Here is a 19,277-nt window from a genome sequence, read left to right on the forward strand (position 1 = left end):
TCCCATACTGGCCGCCATGGATGATGTCATGCTTAGTGCTGGGGCTGTCGGCACCGAATGTAGTCACTTACTGGAGCCGCTGTTGGTGGCGCAGGAGCCACTGTTGAAGCCGGCGCCGGTAATAGCGGCAGCACCGAAGCTGATGCTGGCACCGAAGCTGATGTCGGCGCCGAAGCTGGACCTGAAACCGGAGCCGCCTCTGTCCTAGGGGACTATGGGAAGTTCCAGCTAGCCATCTCTGACGGTAAGAAGGAACTGAGGGGGTGGCGAGTCGGCAGGGCTCTATATTGAGCGCCATAAAGGCGCGATTAGAGGGGGCGCCCAGGTCAACCTGATGGATGCTGCTAAGGGAAAAATCTTCCAGCTACCGTGCACACACCTGATTGGAATGGACATGAACAAGCACTCGAAGAAGAACTTGTCTGTCCTTCTGGGGCAAGTATGGGAAGGCCTTGGCAAATTATCAGCATCTGAGTGATTTAGTCTGCGTCCTCACTGCAAAGTGGGCAGGCTACCAGCCCAAGTGGAAGCAGAACCCAAGCTCAAGCCTATACCCAGATGGGCCCTATGGCCCAGGTTCAAAGTCTCACCAAACTGGTGTGAAAGGGTTGTGTATGTGGATGGGATGGAGGAGATAGGAGCAACACCAGAGTAAGAACCTGAGTTAATGTGTTCACTGCAGAGTTATGACCCAGCTAATAAAAACTAGCATATACTATTCATGAAGCACTAAAATGTGCTAATGAATATTAAGGTTTTTTTTTTAATGTTTCTCAAGTTTATTAATTTAACACTGGCATCTGTCACTATCAAGCACCCAGCAAGGCTTGGGATGTTGGGGTATATTCAAAACACCTTGAAATCAAGGGAAGTCGCTCCACTGACTTCAAGGAGCTTTGGAACAAGCCTTTATAGAACTGATCCATAGAGCAGCTGTTCATGGAAGCAGGCACCACTGAAATAGGTTGATGTGCTCAGAGAACAATGGAAAAGGGTGCGTAAGGGTGTGAGAGGTGCCCTAGGCATGGATAGGATTTAACGGCTATTTAGGGTATGTCATAGAGTTTGAGGCCAGAGTGGACCACCTGATCATGTAGTCTGGCCGCCTGTATATCACAGGCCACCATCATCACTCAGCATCAACACACTAAACCCACCCACCAAAATTAAACCAAATATTGCGTCTCAAAAGAGATTAGGCTATGAAGTGCCACAGGCAGGAAATAGGAGGGACTGAGGTGTAGCCCTGCAATGGCCGGGAAATGATTGACATATACCCAGATAATCCTGGCAGCGATCCCCACCCACACGCTGAAGAGGAAGACAACCTCCTCCCTCAAAGTCACTGTCAATCTAACCAGGGGGACAATTCCTTCCTGACCCCACATATGATGATCAGTTAGACCCTGAGCATGTGAGCAAGAACTAGCTAGCCACGCACCATGTTTGGTGCCACCTCAGGTAGGTAGAGAGGGAGGGAGGGGTGTGTGTGTGTGTGTGTGTGTGTGTGTGTGTGTGTGTGTGTGTGTGTGTGTGTGAAAACCCAAGTTAAAAGCCAAGTTGCTGTATCTTCACTGCTTTTTTAACCTGCGTTGACTAACCTGAGTTAAGAACACACCTTCTTTTGCAGTGTAGACGTACCCTTAGACCAGTGGTGGGCAACCTGCGGGCCGCAGGTTGCCTACCACTGCCTTAGACACTTGCATCAGCTTTGAGTGGCTGCAAAAGCTTGTTGTTCTTCCAAAGTATCTTACTGCAGCGAAGCATGAGCCAGGAGCAAGGATGCAAATTAAAACAGATATAAACAAAGCAGAGTTTATTTCGCATTTATTTCCCATCCTCCTGGCGTATTTGACCCATTTCATCCCCGTTTTCCTCTTGTAAATACAAACCTTTTCTTTTATTTTTTTAATAAAATATATAAAACATTGTGCATCACTATCCATGGAAAACTGTAGTTTAACAATAAAAAAGAATAAGGCACATTGCTGTGCAGCCTCTTCAAATATATATATATATATATCAATTCAAAACAAACAAAACCCCTTTCAACCTCTTTGAGGCTGTTTAACATTTCACTGATCACTGACACATCTCCTATAATACCATAATTTCCCTGGTGGGAGCAGGTTGGTTTGTGGGGAAGAAGAAGGGGAAACATCTTTTTAAAAAAGGATTTTATCCCTGAGGTGTCAATAAAAAAAATGCTGCCAGCAGATTAAAACACCATCTTAAATAACAGGACACACTGTTGAACGTCCAAGCACCAAGATGATTTCATGGCATAAGAATCCCCACATCTTATAAAGTCACAAGACAGTCATTCATCATGCGCTTGTGCCTCCCTCCCCATGTTATCTTTCCTTTGGTGGACACACAGTCTCAGTTTGCTTTCGATTCTCCTGAAATCTTTGGGGAAAGCAGAACACTGATGGTTTCCCTGGCAAGCATGAGAGCAGCGTTTGTACCGTAGCACGTTCAACTTCCAAGAGCTGGGGGAGGGCTTTACTTGCATGCCTCCCACCCACCGTTGAACTACACCAAGAAGAGAAGCTGGCATCCACCTCTGCTGTAACCAGACTGATTCCAGAGAGAAAATACTGGGGGGTGATTTCCTGGTGTCGGTAGCAATATGTCAGGGAAAAGGGGAAGGTGAAAGCTTTATTGCTGTCCATCCACGCTGCTCCAGTTAGCCCTTCTGAAAGGAAAAGGGGAGACTCCAATGTAACACTCCTTTCCTCTCTCTCCTCTTTAGCAGGCCCAGGAAGACCTAGGCTGCAGTACCGGCCTGTGGGATTTCCCAACACTTAGTAGTAGCGGTTCAGGCTTCTGGTCCCCGGAATGTCCGGCTGCCCATTCATCCATATCTCCCGGATGATGCGCTCTCGCTCTTCCAGCCTCTGAGCCCTCTCCAGCTCCTCGGCCGAGGTGAAGACGTTCATGTTCAAAGTCCTTTCGAACCTGCGGTGCCTGCGGGCCGACAGGTCCGAAGTGGTGTCCGAATCATCCTCACTGTCACTGCTGTCGCTGTCGCTCTCCGGCTCCCGAGGTGGCTTTTTCCCCGGGGATTGCTTGCAGTCAGTTCGGCAGGACACCTTCAGCACCAAGGCCAACAGGGTCAAGATGAGTCCGATGCATACCCCAGAGACGAAATACAGAGCGGCACGCTCAGGATTTTCTGCAAGGAGAAAAGAAATGATTCTCAGAGGACAAGGCATAAAATAACTTGGTCACACGGGGCAGCTGCACAAGTTCAAACAGAACAAGTTTCTACGGAGGTTCAGCTCGTCTCCTGGTTTCATGATGGTACTTCCAAAGCTTATGCTGCATCACCCCAATGGAGTCAATGGGATCCAGTGGTAGAACATGTGCCTGAGGCATTTACTGCAGACACACCATGAGCTACTTATGTCCTAAAGCCGTCCAATATTTTAAAGGAGCAGCCCACCAGATTAAATGCTAACTCCACTGCCTATGTGCCTATTCAGCAAGCCGCACAGTCGGCAGTGACTAAGTGCACCTTTCTGTCCCATACATTATTGGCCAAGGAATAAAGATGATTATAAAGCTCTAATGCTTCTGTCTGCACCTTTGCACAGCTGAAATGGCAAGCCTTGCACCAAGGAAGTGGGAAATGATCTATTCATAGCATTCATTTGCTTATCTAAGGCAAACGTGCTGGCTTTCTGCCCAGACCACAGAAATGTACTGCTGATGTGAGACCCCAAAATACATGGAGCCAGGGCATTAACTTGACAGATTCCGCATAAAAAACGTTTCTGAGAAGATATAATGAGACTTTGAAGGATCCATATTGTATATTAAACTGTCGTCTTTTTTTTGTATTGCTTATGCATTGGATTTTGTAGACGTGTAATTATGATAATTTCTATGGGCTGAATCACCTTGTCCCATTTAAGTGTTATAGCAACAAAGCAGTTGATCCAACAAAGGATGAAGATGAACTAGGCAAAATAGCTGGAGCCAAATTCAATCCTGTTAATTCAAGTCGGAGCCCTGCATGGGAATCAAACTTTGGGGACAGATCCTCAGATCTGGTGCAGCTCCATTGAAGTCAGTGGTGGAGCTGTGACATTTTACACCAGCTGAGAATCTGGCCTTCAGGCTCTGGAAGATGTCTGTCCCCTTCAGGCCAACTCTGCCTTCACTGGATCCCATTACACCCTTAGAAATGAGAGCAGAATTGGGTCCTCTAGGTCTGGTTTCCTTCAAGTGGAGTTTTCAGAAGTCAAGTAGGAAACATCCCTAAAATCACTTTAAGGAGATTTCTAGTGTGTAACAGCTGGGGGCATTATTGGAGGTGTTTATTTGGCTGAATCAGTCCTGAAGTATATAGTGGGGGATGGGGCATACCCCATTTGTAAATTCAAATAATACACCCGATTTCAGTCTTGATCTCAACGTAATAATCTCAAGTCCATTGCATCTAATACTCCCTTGAAATATGGGGCCACAAATTAAACAACAAAGCATATTTTTAAATGCTCCATAGCATCGGACCGTGAATCTGGGTTTGAATGAGGTTAAAGGTCACTGCGAAGGCCAATACCTGAAGATGCCCATGGCACAGCTAGAGCAAGCAGTAAGGGGAAGAATCCTGAACAGGACACTTGATACGGTGTTTGATGTAATGTGACAGGCATACTGCCCTTTATTCAGCATGAAGCTTTGCAATACTTTCCCCACTGCAATAAAAACCATAGCTCAGGCCCTCTTCAGCTGCCTCCATCAGCTTCACCCCCTCACTGTCTGGATCCAATTTAAATGCCTCGTCTTTGCCTTCAAGGCCCTATGCATTCAGGTGGTCACTCCTCTGCTTCTGTTTCTACTCACCCCGCCCCCGATCCCCTTCACTCTTCACAAGCTATGAGACCAAGTGCCCACTTTGTGCCTCCTCCTTTCCTATCTCTGGGCCTTCTTTCAAGCTGCCCCATCTACCTGGGCCCCGCTACTTGATACAGTCCATCTGCTTCACTCCCTCCCTGTTCAAGCCCTTTCTTAACACCACATTTCTCTAAGGAGGCTCATGAACCCGACCTCCCGCCATGGGGTTCTAACTGACTGAAACAGAGACGCGAGAGCAAAGATATTGCAATCCATGGAACTGACAAACTGGGTGCTGAGTCTCACTGTTCAATTGCACTGCAGTCTGTTGCTGCTCTGGCACCCTGCTTTGTTTGTCAGGTCTCTATTTCGATTGCTCTTTGGGGGCAGAGAGCTTGGGTGAAATGCTAGTAAAATTGCTATTGACTTAAATGGAGCCAGGATGTCACCCTTCGTCTTCATCCCTCCCTACAAAGCACCTGATCCTGCTGCTGGCACTACACAAATAAACAAAAACAGGATGAGATTAGAGATTCCTTAGGACTGGGATTTTCAAAGGGACCTAAGGGAGTTAGGTGCCTAACACCCATTGGCTTGAACATCCCCGAGTAAACTGCTCCATCCCATCCCATATTCCCTTGAAATTGCCTTTTGGGTTGCAGGATCCAGGTGGGTTGTTATTTTGTGCAGAAATTAACTTCACCCCTAAACTTTATTTTCAAGTGAACACACGGAGGGGCTCCGAGGACTGGAAGAGAAGGGGTTAGCTGGGCTGATTTGCACTGGCCGAACTTGCTTATGGTTTGCCTAATCTGTGCCTGGCTAATATGATTAGACGAACCTCACCTGTAGGAACACTAAATTCACATACACATACAGGCTCATTTTAAAAAATATATACATGTTGCATCATCAGTTCCCCAGCTCACGCTTTTGCCACAATTCCTAAAAAGCAGCGTGTGGCGCCCGGAATGGACTGAAAACATTTTTTCTCTTTCCCTTTTGCCAGTTTCCTTCTTTCTTCCACACTCACTTTCTCCGCCGTTCTAGCAACCCTGGGCAGCTAGTGAGAGAGCTGAAATTAGATTGCTTGTTAGCCAGTAATTTTTCATACACTACACACAACTCTAAACAGACAGTCCTTCATTCAGTACCAATGCAGTAATTGAATCTTTGGGCTCTGCTGGTATTCATGAGCTATATTAGTTACGCCATCAGCATTCTTAAATGCTGGATACAAGCTGGACTCTTTCATTGAACCGTAGCCCTGCAGACCTGGCATTTATCAGTTTATATGGCCAACCCAGTCATACAGCAACCATCCTCCCAAACCTTGGGCCTTTTTTGCACAGCAAAGAGGCAATTTAGGCCAACAACATAGTTCTGAAACAGCTAAATCATCGATGGCCAAGATTCTGGATTTTGAAACGTGACTAATAATTTGGGGCGCCTCCATTTTTGGGTGGCCAACTTGAGACACCCTAAAGGGGGGGGGCTAACTTTCAGAGGGTGTGTTTTCAGCCTTTCGGAAACTCCGGCCTCTTTTAAGGCATTTCAGGTTTGGCAGTCGAACACGAAAGCACCCCAAATCACTAGTCATTTTTGAAAATATTATTAGTATTATTATTTGTACAGTGGTAACAATCAGGAGTGGCAGTAGGTCATGAACCAGGACCCCACTGAGCTGTGTGTGAGTGTGTGTGTGTGTGTGTGTGTGTGTGTGTGTGTTAGAGTTAATAGGAAACTGCACTATCCAGGACATTAGACATGAGTGACTTGCTTTAAAAATCGAACAATACAGATCAATCCTTGACAATCTTAATTGAGGGCCATATTTTGTGGTCTTTCATCAAGCAGAATTCCTCCTATTGAATACAGACTCACAGCTGTTGCCCTGAGAATGGCCACACCTATGCACTTGAAGTCTGTTAAGTGTAAGGGGCTTTTTTCAGAGCAGTTTCAGGGTGTGACTGCGGGGAGGGGGATGGACTTCAGACTCTAACTACGCATTTAAAAATAAATGTGCTCACTGCAACTTTCCATATTGGGGGGGAGGGAGGGTTCCTCTGACCCACTGGCTGGAAGAAAAGGGGCATTGTCCCTTTAAGGGCTCCCCCTACAACAGGGGGAAGGATGGGGAATGTTTGCAGAGGCAGACAGGAAGGGCAGGAAGCAGTAGGGGCCAGGTCAGGAGAAGGTCACTGCACAGTTCAGGTTCAGACTGCCTCAGTGCTATAAGCATCTGTTGGCTGTCTAGTGAAAGGACTTGGTAGTGTCAGTCCAGATTCCAGTAGGCAGATGATAAAGCACAATATCAGACTGGGCACTAATTGGCACGCCTGTCGCCAGGCTACAAGGACCGTATTAGCACAGGGAACCAGTTCCGGAGTGCCTGAGACCCAGCTCCTCAAAGGCACTCAGGCGCCGAGTTCCAACGGGTTTCAGGGGCAGTTAGGCCTCTAACTACCTTTAGGGAGCGAGGCCTCAAGGGACACAGGGCTTGTCTACACTTGCAGTGCTGCAGCAGCACAGCTGTGCCACTGTCGCACTTAATGGAGATGCAACCTACACTGATGGAAGAGCTTCTCCCGTTGGCGTAGGTGCTCCACCTCCCCAAGAGGCAGTAGCTAGCTCGAGAAGCCCTTCCATCAACATAGCACTGTCCACACTGGAGGAAAGCTCAGTATAACAATGTCCCTTAGAGGTGTGGATTTTCGTACTGATACCGCCCATAAGTTCCTAATGTAGACCAAAGCTGAGTGAAATTCAGTGGGATTTCGGCTCCCAAGTCACACAGGGCCCTTTTGAAAAATGTTGCCTCAGAGACTAGGTTTGCCAGGCGTCCGGTTTTCGACTGGAACGCCCGGTGAAAAAGGGACCCTGGCGGCTCCGGACAGCACTTCTGACTGGGCTGTTAAAAGTCTGGTCGGCGGCACGGCACGGCTAAGACAGGCTCTCTGCCTACCCTGGCTCTGCACAGCTCCGTGGAAGTGGCTGGCATGTCCCTGCAGCCCCTAGGCACAGGTGCAATCAGGGAACCTCCGCGCGCTGCTCCCACCTCAAGCGCCAGCTCCGCAGCTCCCATTGGCCGAGAACAGCGGCCAATGGGAGCTGTGGAGGCAGCACCTGCAGATGTGTGCAGTGTGCGCGGCGCAGAGCCACCTGGCTGCGCCTTCGCCTAGGGGCCGGACATGGCGGCCGCTTCCAGGAGCAGCACAGAGCCAAAGCAGGCAGGGAACCTTCCTTAGCCCCACTGTGCCACCGACCGGGAGCCGCCTGAGGTAAATGCCACCCGGCTGGAGCCCACACCCTGAATCTACCCTGCCCCAGGTCGGAACCCCCTCCCGCACCCTAACTCCCTCCCAGAGCCTGCACCCCCACCCCCTGCCCCAGCCCTGAGCCCCCTCCTACACCCATACTCCCTCCTGGAACCCACACCCCGCACCCACTCCCACACCCCAAACCCCTTCCCCAGCCCTCAGCCCCATCCCACACCCTGAACCCCTCATTTCTGGCCCCACCCAGAGCCCTCACCTCCTCCTGCATCCCAACCCCTGCCCCAGCCCAGTGAAAGTGAGTGAGGGTGGGGGAGAGCGAGCGACGGAGAGAGAGGGGCTGGAGTGAGTGGGGGCGGGGCCTCAGAGAAGGGGCAGGGCAAGGGTTTTTGGTTTTGTGCAATTAGAAAGTTGGCAATCCTATCAGAGACTAACACACGCTCTCTCCCTCAGTCCTTCCAGAGCAGAGTTGAAGCATGCTGGCAAGACTGTTGTTGCCAGGTGGCTAAATAGTGGTTTTCTGTCCTGGATTGTCAATCCAGCACATACACTAAAATCCATTAACTGAGCACTTCAAAATCTTGAATGTATTTATCCTCACAACACCCTGGCGAGATAGGGACGTGCTGTTAACCCTAGTTGACTGTTGAGGAACTGAGGCATTGGGTCCTGAATGCATGTTAGGTACCTAAATCCTTATTTCTATTCCACTGTGGATTAATATTTAAATAGTCATTGGGCAAGAACACAAGAATGAGCCTATAGTCCAGAGGTTAGGGCACCCACCTGGGATCTAGTCCCCCTAATCCAATAGATTTCATTATTTATCCACAGTGAAAGGAGAGCTTGAGGGAGCCCTACATCATACTGTCCTGCTGGCCTGTGTTCAAGACACGCACACGTGTGAGTGGTAGAGACTTCTGTTCAGATCCCTTCTCCCCTTTAGGCAGAGGGAGGGGAATTGAGGCAGGATCTCCCACCTCCCGGGCAAGTGCTCTAACCATGGGGCTAAAAGTTATAAAAAAGATGGGCACCCCCAACCCAGATTTTCCCTGGAACCCAATCCACTAGGCGGCTTCTAAGCATCCCTACCGGATCGGATAAACGCCTGTCTTCCCTGGTTTGTGAATTGCTCTGGGGCTTAGGCAGGAGATAGGTACCCAGAAAGAGGCAGCAGAGACAGAAACATAGGTGCCCAGGGAACTTCTACCCTAAAAAAATTTAAGCAGGGTTTCAGCAGGAGTTTTGTGCATTGCAGTGGAGCCAAAACTAGGATGTAGGCAGCTAATTCCTTTTGTGCATTCAGGCTTACATGATTTTCCCAAGGTCACAGAGGAAGTCATGAGCAGAGCAGGGAATTGAACTCAGATCTCCTAGTATCCTTCCCCTCAGTATAGATCGTGCGTAGGATGGGTATCAATATCCATTTGGTAGATTGTTCCATATGCCCCTTGGTGTGAAGAAGTCCAGGTTTACAGTATTATCCACTGTAAGAGATTCCTCCCTCCGTTTCAGATGACATCTGTGAGTTACATTTTCCCCACCACGGTATTCAAGACCCATCCTGGAGCGCCATGCAATCTCCTTAGCAGTGATTAACTCTCCCCCTTTATGGTGCCTCTCTTTCTGGGCTGGGCATGCAGCTGAAAAGGTCGTTGACTGAAGACTGCGAAATCACTTCTTTTAATGTATGTAGCCAAAAGGCACGTGCCTCCCCTCTCCCTGTGTATGGAACGCACACACTTTTCTAGACGCTCCACACCAGCCAAAATTAGAAACACGTTTTTTTAAAAAGAAACCAAGTAAACAACAATTATTGAGGCTATTTCCTGTGGGCTAATGATCAGCTGGGAGCATCAGCCCAGACGGTCATTAATTCTCCAGGACATGGCCCAGGCCAAGGTTGTTATTGCTCTTATAGTGCTTTATTTTCTTCTTGTCGTTTTAATAAATAAAAATTAATCTGGGCAAAACTGCATCTGATTTCCTGTGATGGCATCAGGCCCTCCGAGAGCTCAGCGGGGAGGAGGAGTTTCTCATTAACGTCGCTCGCTGCGCTGTGCGCTCGCTGCATCTCTTCCAAGGCACAGCAGCCAGTTGAACTCCCCATGTTAGGACAGTGATGTAATGGAGGGGACTCGCAGGGAGCCCCCGTCTAACTTCTGGCACCAGCAATTTCAGAGGGAAGTTGGTCTGAGCGGGAACCGCTTGTTACCACATTGGCAGCACGTTGCTGTTTATGGGGGAGTTATGGTGCCCCCCCCCATTTGTCCCCTTTGCAGATTTCTATAGAAATATTACTTTAAAAGTTCTGTGGGGTTGCATGAAACAAACAAACACAAATTCCTTTGTGGCTGGAATGCTAAAGGACCCTGACTAATCGCTTGGAGTGCCATGAGCAGATTGATAAAGAAAGCAAACACTCCCACAAGTGGTTCAGTGACCTGCTATACTATACTGGCTTTTTGCACTCCTCTGCCATTAATAGGAACATTACATCTTTACACACAGACTTCAGCCAAAAAGATACAGGGGGTGGCCAGGACCCGTCCCTTTGCATTTGCATCTAACCTTCCCACCTGCTGCACGACACGGTAAATGCCAACAGGTGCTAGTGGCAGGTGTTTGCCATCTCTCCATCTGCAGCTGCCCACCCACTTCCCACGGATTTGGTCTGGAAATGCTTGCAGCTTCCGAATGGCTTTCCTCAAGCTGGGACGGGAAGCAGCTGTAGTCAGGAAATGAAGCTTCAGCCCTGTTTTTGTCTGTTGCTTGGAGGCACGACAGACAGGTGTGCAGCAGCACGGTGCTGTGAAACACGGAGGGCCCACAACTCCCATAGACTTCAGTGGGGACTGAGGGTGCACATCACCTTGCAGGACAGGCCCCCAAAAGAGAATGTTTTTTTAAAAAATCGTCACCTATAGCCCTTGTGTCTTTACTGGTAGCGCAACCAGTTCACCAGCACCGAACAGCCCTAAATCTAGCAGAAAAATATAGGCCAGAGTTCTACTGTGGAAAAAGGAAACACAGTCCATGGTGCTTTTAGCATAGTCAAAAGACCTGGATTCTAGTCCCAGTTTTCCCTGACTCACTGTAAGTCCTTGCGTGGGTCACTTTAATTTTTCCCAAATATAAAATGACAATATCAATAATAACCTACTTTACAGGGAAGGTGTGAGGATTAGAGACGTCTCCAGGCCAAATTCCTAGATTTGAGCTACAACTTTGGCAAACTTTAGATCTCAGACCAAATTTCATGTCTGACTTCTCTCATAATCAACTAACCCCCAAATCCAAAAATGGGGGCAGGGAAGCTAGTGGAAGAAGGATTCAGATTCAGGGCCAGAGTTTGTGCCTTGAGTGCATCTCTATTGACAATTCATTAATGCTTGTAAAATGCTTTCAGGGCTTTTAATGGGAGGCACTACAGAAATGCAAACCTTTATTATGTTACCATTATATTTCTAACTATGTCTATTTGACCTGTTAAACTGTATTTAATCCACATTAGCAGAAAGGTTAAAACAGTCCCCTTAACATGGGTAGCACTCCAGTGGGGATGGAGCCTTAGTTGCACAGATATGCTGGATATTTTCTGGGCAGACTAAGATCCAGCATTCACAGGTGTGAGTTTAGAACAGGGGTGGGCAAACTTTTTGGCCTGAGGGCTACATCTGGGTATGGAAATTGTATGGTGGGCCATGGATGCTCACAAAATTGGGGTTAGGGTGCAGGAGGGGGTGAGGGCTCTGGCTGGGGGTGCGGGCCAGAAATGAGGAGTTCAGGGTGCAGGAGGGGACTGGGGCAGTGAGGGTAGAGTGCGGGGAGGGAGGTGAGGTCTCCAGCTGGGGGCGTGGGCTCTGGGATGGGGATGGGAGTGTAGGAGGGTGCTCTGGGCTGGGACTGAGGCGTTTTGAGGGCAGGCGGTGGATCAGGGCTGGGGCAGGGGGTTGGGGCATGGGGGAGGGTCGGGGCTCTGTCTGCGAGTGCAGGCTCTGGGGTGGAGCTGGGGATGAGTGGTTTGGGGTGCGGGAGGGTGCTCCAGGCTGGGATCGAGGGGTTCAGAGGACAGGAGGGAGATCAGGGCTGGGGCATGGGTTGGGGTGCCAGGGAGTGGCTCGGGGGTGCAGGCCCTGAGTGGCACTTACCTCAAGCAGCTCCCGCTAGCAGTGGCATGTCACTCCTACGCGGAGGCACGGCCAGGCGGCTCTGCTGCACGCTGTCCCATCTGCAGGCACCGCCCCTGCAGCTCCCATTGGTCATGGTTCCCAACCAATGGGAGCTGCGGGGGCGGCGCTTGGGGTGGGGGCAGCATGCAGAGTGGAGCCTCCTCGTTGCCCCTACGCGTAAGAGCCGAAGGGGGGACACACCACTGCTTCCGGGAGCCACGCAGAGGGGCCCCTGACCCTGCTCCCTGGCTGGAGCACAAGGGACCGATTAAACCAGCTGGCGGGCCAGATGCAACCCGCGGGCCGTAGTTTGCCCACCCCTGGTTTAGAGTGTATCTAAAGTTGAAATCAGTGGAAGCTAGGGGCCTAAATACCTTTTGAGGATCTGGGCTTTAGTCTCTCTGTCCTGAGTTCCCCACCTTTAAAATGGGGATAGTAGCATTTCCCTGTCTCACAGGGGTAATGTGAGGATTGAATATGTTAAAGATGTTGAGGTTCTCAGATCCCACGATGATGGGAGCAACAGATAGATAGAGGATGCATTTACAGCAGCTCTTTGCAGTTCTTTCAGTGCAGGTGTCCATATCTATGAACCATGTAATATTCAACCTTAATTTATGAAGGACATTTATTTCTACATTAAGAATCTCTGCTTTAAAGGGACCCTGAAAAGTCAGAGCACAATACTGCCATCAGATGGGGGGGGGAAACAGAACTGTGCACTTAACACCAAGGTTGTTGTTTTTTAAGTCATAGAGATGTAGGACTGGAAGGGACCTTGAAAGGTCATTAAGTCCAGCCCCCTGTCTTCACAGCAGGACAGATTTTCCCCCCAGATCCCTAAGTGACCCCCTCAAGGATTGAACTCTCAACCCTGGGTTTAGCAGGCCAATGCTCAAACCACTGAGCTATCCCTCCCCCCCAGTGTTACAAAAAGAACTATACACAGAAACGTTCTCCTGAATCTATGTACATTTGACAAAACTAAAAAGCCAAACCTTGTGCTGGGAACCAAAACACAACAGCCTTGTGCTAGTGCATGAGAACCAGAGAATGGCACCGAGAGGAAATAAAAGTGACCGAAGCTTTGTGCCGTGAAAAAAGAAGCTCAAAATTGTTTGCGTTTTAATAATTTTGGCCCTGATTCTGCAAGATTTATCCCCGTGATTCCCTGGGCTTTGCCTCATTCCAGTAAATGGGATTATTCATCATGTGCAAAGTTACGCACCTGCACGTGTCTTTGTAAAATTGGGCATTACGTTTTTAGCAAGACAAGTATGCATTTTTAAAAAAACCAAGGGTTGAGATTCAGTCCTGCCCGATGAAGGGCCAACAAACTGCATGCCCTGTCTCTGTTACGCCGGGGGAAAGGGGACTCATGTCCAGGGACAGTCGTTTTGCAATTCCAACTGTAATTCCAGAGGAGCCTCTCTCCCCCAGCAGAAGCTGGACTAAGGAAAGTGGTGAATCAGTACATCTCCTGGCCAGCCTGACCCCACGCTTTGTGGGGCTGACTCCACCCACTTTGCGGGTAGCACCAACCAGCGCTGGTCTCTCTGATACAGACGGGAGCCATGGACAGCTTGCACTACCGTGCCTCTAATTCTAGCAGGCTTTCTGCTATGAGGGGCCCACACCCTGGCTGCCCCCAAGCAGTGATTCTGGCCGAAGAGCTTCATGATGAGAGTGACTCTAAAATAAATGTAAATGGAAGAAAGCTCCTGTGTTACATGAAAGACACATGACAAGAAAAAATGTGGATGAAAGCTAAGCTGTGATCGGAGGAAACTTTCCCTAAATTAGATTTAAATATATAATTACACTAAGCAGAAATTTCACCTTCACACTTCCACTGAAGATAAGCCAAATTCTCTTAAGCAGGGTAATGATCTAAGTGCCGCTCATTTTCCAAATTACAGGAAAAGCTTGCCTTCTTAATGAGCCAGCGTTTGATCTCAAGGAAAAAGGCACATTAGAAATAATACCGCATCTAAGATTACATTGTATTTAACTTCAGATGAGAGCAAGCCCAAGTGAAGGCAGAGCACAATACAGCCTGTTATATACAGTCAACCCCTATCTAGAGCTACACCGTTCGGGTCTTTCAAGGGAAAACCTGCTGAGAGACAAATGGGAAAATGAACCTCTGAGAGAAATACAAAGGGGCAGATCCTGCCCTCACTTACACTGGGGCAGCCCCACTGAGGGTCTTAAAAGACATCACAGCAGCCCACAGAAGAAGCAGGTGAGAGACCTACCTGTGATAAAGGAATACGCTGCTAGGATGTTGCTGAGCAAAGCCATCTCTGTGCTAACGCCCACGGGCTCCATGCTGCTGTTATCCACTGGCCGCTGTGTCTCATCCACGGGAAGCAGCAAGGGGGTGTTGTCTAGTGGGTAAAAGGTAGCCGACCTCCCTTTCTTCTTCTCTGTTTTGAGTGAGGGAACAGGCACGTCAGTTTCAGCGCTGCCCTGCCCTGCCCTAAAGTAATTGAACCTGCCTCTGCATTCAGAAATCTGGAGCCAGTCACTGGAAATGCCCCCCAAATCTGCCACAGTTAGGCAGCTGGACCTTCGTGGTTATAAGCACACGGTGGATTCAAGGCAGCATCTCCTCTCCCCATTATCCTTCTCTTTCACATCCCCCGTTAGACACACCCAGATGCTTCACAGCAAATATATAATCAGGTTGCTGATCTTTTTTGTAAATCAAAGAGCCTTTATCAATGCTGGGTTCCACTAAACGTGTAATAACTCAGCACATGGGCTTGGAAGACACAGACAGGGTCTTGCATCTCTCTGTAATTCTAGAGTGATCTACACCTGGCAAGCAGTACTGCTTTCCCTCCAGCCTTATTAAGGGAAGGGCGGCTCTTTGCCTGCGTTTATGACTTCCTTCAGAAGCATGCTCTCATTGTGTTTCGCTGAGACATAATTTCCCCTTCAGAGAGGTGAGGGAACATGGGTTAATGATTTGATTTTATTTGTTGAAGACTGGAGCTGAGACGGCAGCTAATTCCAGGAGGCTGAAAGAGACCCTTTCAGACCTTATCAGATCCCTGCTAAGAACTGGCTGTACCTTGATCTGTCTGCAGACACCACAACCAATGGCAAAATACTAATTGTTTCAAACACATTAAAAAGTCAGCCCATAGAGAGAGCTCCATCATCCACCTGTGAGTGTGCAAAATCCTAGGGCTGTTAAGACTCCTGTCCCTGTGTATCTGGTACAGGCTGCAAACAAACAGTGCACAGTAGCTGGCAATTGCATCTGGCTTCCACTTATCTGCTAGTATTAAGTTCAGGAAACTGACAATTCTGGTGCATGAAATACCATTACCGCTGCGGGAGCAAAGTCACTTTCAACTCCAGCCTGCAGCGCATGAAAGTCCACGTTTGTTCACTGTCTCTCTGTGTTTGCATTTGCACAGCTCACACCCAAGGTGAACGGTTACATTGTTCATTTCACACTGTACGCGCCTGGAAGCTGTGTGGCCCCCGAGGTCAGCGACAAAGCTTTGGGAGTGAGGGGGAAATAAGTTAATTCAAAATGTCGGCAGGGGCGATGGCTCAGGTGGATAAATGCCTGTGCGGTGCTGCATCCTATTAGTGTGGCTTCAGAGATTCATCGAGTCCAAGGCCAGAAGGGACCATTGTGCTCATCTACTCTGACATCCTGTATAACACAGGCCACAGAACTGCCCCAGAATAACGCCTAGACCAGCTCTTTTAGAAAAAACACCCCATCTTGATTTTAAAATGGTCAGTGATGAAGAATCCACCACGACCCTTGGCAAATTGTTCCAATGGTTAATTACTCTCACTGTTAAAAATGTACGCCTTATTTCCTGTCTGAATTTGTCTAGCTTCAATTTCCAGCCATTGGATGGTGTTAGACCTTGATCTGGTAGATTGAAGAGCCCACTATTCAATCCCCATGTAGCTATTTACAGATTGTAATCAAGTCCACCCCCTTAATAATCTTCTCTTTGTCGTGCTAAATAGATTGAGCTCCTTGACTCTCTCCTTATAAGGCAGGTTTGCTAATCCTTTAATCATTCTCCTGGCTCTTCTCTGAACTGTCTCCAATTTATCAACACCCTTATAAATAAATAAGGAGACATACCTATCTCATAGAGCTGGAAGGGACCCTGAAAGGTCATTGAGTCCAGCCCCCTCCCTTCAGTAGCAGGACCAAGTACTGATTTTACCCCAGATCCCTAAGTGGCCCCCTCAAGGATTGAACTCACAACTCTGGGTTTAGGAGGCCAATGCTCAAACCACTGAGCTATCCCTCCCCCCTGCTTGAATTGTGGGCACCAGATCTGGACACGGTATTCCAGCAGCGGTCACACCAGTGCCAAATTCAGCGGTGAAATAACCTCACTGCTTAGAGCTGGATGCTGTGGTGATGTCTAGCTGTTAGAATGGGGGACCGGCTGGGGGAAACTTGGGTTCTGTTTCCAACTCTGCCACTGAATGACTGTGACCTTGGGCAAGTCGTTTAAGCAAAATTTTTCAAACATGGATGCCTGAAGAGAGGCACCAAAGGGGAAATTTTCAAAACCACCTCAGATTTAGGAGCACTAGGAGCTGTCCTGTGGAACACTGCACAATAGGCGTGTTTTCTAGGAGGCAAAGTGAAGAATAACTTCTCTACTTTGAACTGTAAAAGGAGTTCCGCTCTTTGTTTTTTCCGGTGGAGCCTTAGTGCAGTCAAACAAGTTCCTAAATGAATGGTTGTCTGAGCACTCTACACTCCAGCAACAAGCACCATAAAGCCACAGAACTGGTTTTCTAATCTGTAGGATCGTACAATCAGCCAGTAAGGGTGGAAAAAAACTACAGGGGTTATGCAGGAGGAAAAGAGATCTATTCTATTGCAACTAAAGCATATCATGGAAGGGCCATCCACCACTATACACTGTCGTCATCCATGTCCACTGGCTCGCCATTCACTCCAGGATCTGGTTAAAAGTCACCCACGTTCCCCCATGCCTACCTCAGGGATGTTGTCTTCCCCTATGCCTTGCCTGTCGCTGGCCTTCTCTATGTCACCACTGATGGTGTAAGAGCCTTCTCCTTTGCAGCTCCCAGTCTTTGGAACAACCTCCCCTTATCTTTGCAACGTGTGCATCCCATTTCAAACCTGTTGCCTCTGCCTTTCTCTGACCTTTTTTCTTGTTTGCAATTATATCAGTTAAGGCTGCAAAGCATTTTGGGATAGAGTTTTTATGAAAGATGTTCTACAGAATAAAAGCATAACCTTAATCTCATTGAAGCCAGTGTGAGCTTTGTCGTTGACTTTAGTGAAGGAGGATCATGCTCTAAAGCTGTATGGTAATCATTGTACTGTGCTGACAGACACTTACTGTACTTCACTGCTGGAATGGTACAGGGAACTCATAAGCCACAAAGTCATGAAGTAGTTGTGCAATGACAAAACTGTATTTTTCCCACTGCTTCGAAATGGGTGGGGCCTATGAACTGCACAAATGCCTGAGTACAGATTCTGGTATTTAGTGTCCATTAATGGGAACTCATAATTGTAATCACCACTGTTAGGTTTCTGTAAATATTGTTACAGCCTTAGCTACCTGGCAGAACGCGCTCTAGAATGGACGGTGAGACCTCAGGAAAGAACACGCCGTCCCCTATAACATTAGGATCATACGCTCTTGGCTGCTGTGGAAAATGTGGTTGCTGAATTCCTTGGTAGTTGGTTGGTTTTGGCTGGGTTTCATGCAGAAGCTTCTTGGGAACTGCAAGAAAAGCACAACGAGAACAACACAATGGTTAGAATGGGTTATCTCAGCTGGTAATAAACTGAATTATTGCATTATGCTACAGGCTCAGCTCATATTTAATTATACTGTAAGCGGACCAAAGACATGCTCATTTACCACCATCAGGAGTGTGCTATGAATGCCTAGACAGCCAGATTCCATATCGGAATGCCAGGCACTGTGAACTTAATAAGACATCATTTTATTTATAATGAATATTGTTAATTCTTTAGATTGCTCTAAATATTTAGATAAGGTGGGAGAAAAAAGATCTAGGAGGTGACACAAGTCTCTTCAAGACACTGATTTAACATCCAAAAATGAAAAGCAATCAATGGGTTTATTTGAATGTTACACCTCCTGCAGTGCTATAGCACTGTTCTTCTCAAAGTGCTTTACTAACATGAAGCCCTTGTGAGATATTCCTTCTTCTAATCCTTTATCTTAGCATATTATCTTTTCTTTCAAATGCTACTGAAGAGAAATTAAGGCAAATAATGAACCATTCCTTTGTATAATTACAAACCAGCGTAATAGTGCATAACACTACATTTCTTGCTTTGGACCATCGAAGTCTTAGTAAGAGCAGGGTATTTTTCTCCCCTCAGTTCAAAGGCCAAGTCCTCAGCTGTAGATCAGCAGAGTCAGTGGAGCTATCCAGATTTACACTAGCTGAGGATCTGGTCACACAGTAAATTAGCATTTGCCAGAGTCAGAACATCAGTTCATTTAGTCTGGTGGTGTCTCCAGCAGTGGCCAATACTCGATGTAACTCCAGAACGTAAGTGTCTTCCATACATGTTAGGGTTAAGAAAACAAAAGTAAAGTCTCCATGAGAAAGTATATGTGTGTTCCTTCCATGACACCCTACACTAAAATCAACACAAAATGGCGGTTTCATTTCTGCAGACAGTAGATTCCTTAGAGATTTAAAGCTGCAGGACACTGAAAATTAAGGCATAACTTTATTATATAGCTAAAAACACCCCAACGACAAGCGTGAAAAAGGACCCGGCCAAGTGTGCAACGCTGCACGTGGAGGGAAAGTCCTTCCTGATCTCTAAGTAATTCGCGGACACCTTGAAGCATGAGATCTGATTACCCTTAGCATTATTTAGCCTGCACAGCTACCAAAGCGAAGGATCAGGAAGTAATCCAGTCACCTTGCTTTACACTGTATTAGACTTGCTGTCTTTGCT

At 47.8% G+C, this 19,277-nt stretch overlaps 1 protein-coding gene across 1 annotated transcript in view; it reads right to left on the reverse strand.

The window, feature by feature from the left end:
• Positions 1–1,801: 1,801 nt before the first annotated feature.
• Positions 1,802–19,277, reverse strand: part of LOC101942026 (protein eva-1 homolog C) — a 293,295-nt gene continuing 275,819 nt past the window's right edge. Inside the window, exons 6-8 of the mRNA XM_024101094.3 lie at positions 17,890–18,054; positions 14,551–14,721; positions 1,802–3,178 (exon numbers count right to left, since the gene is read on the reverse strand). Of these exons, the coding sequence (XP_023956862.2) occupies positions 2,808–3,178; positions 14,551–14,721; positions 17,890–18,054 (707 nt within the window). The 3' untranslated portion in view covers positions 1,802–2,807. The remainder of the gene's footprint in view (positions 3,179–14,550; positions 14,722–17,889; positions 18,055–19,277) is intronic.

This window comes from Chrysemys picta, chromosome 3 (genome assembly GCF_011386835.1).
Source record: "Chrysemys picta bellii isolate R12L10 chromosome 3, ASM1138683v2, whole genome shotgun sequence".
NCBI classification, from domain to species: Eukaryota; Metazoa; Chordata; order Testudines; family Emydidae; genus Chrysemys; species Chrysemys picta.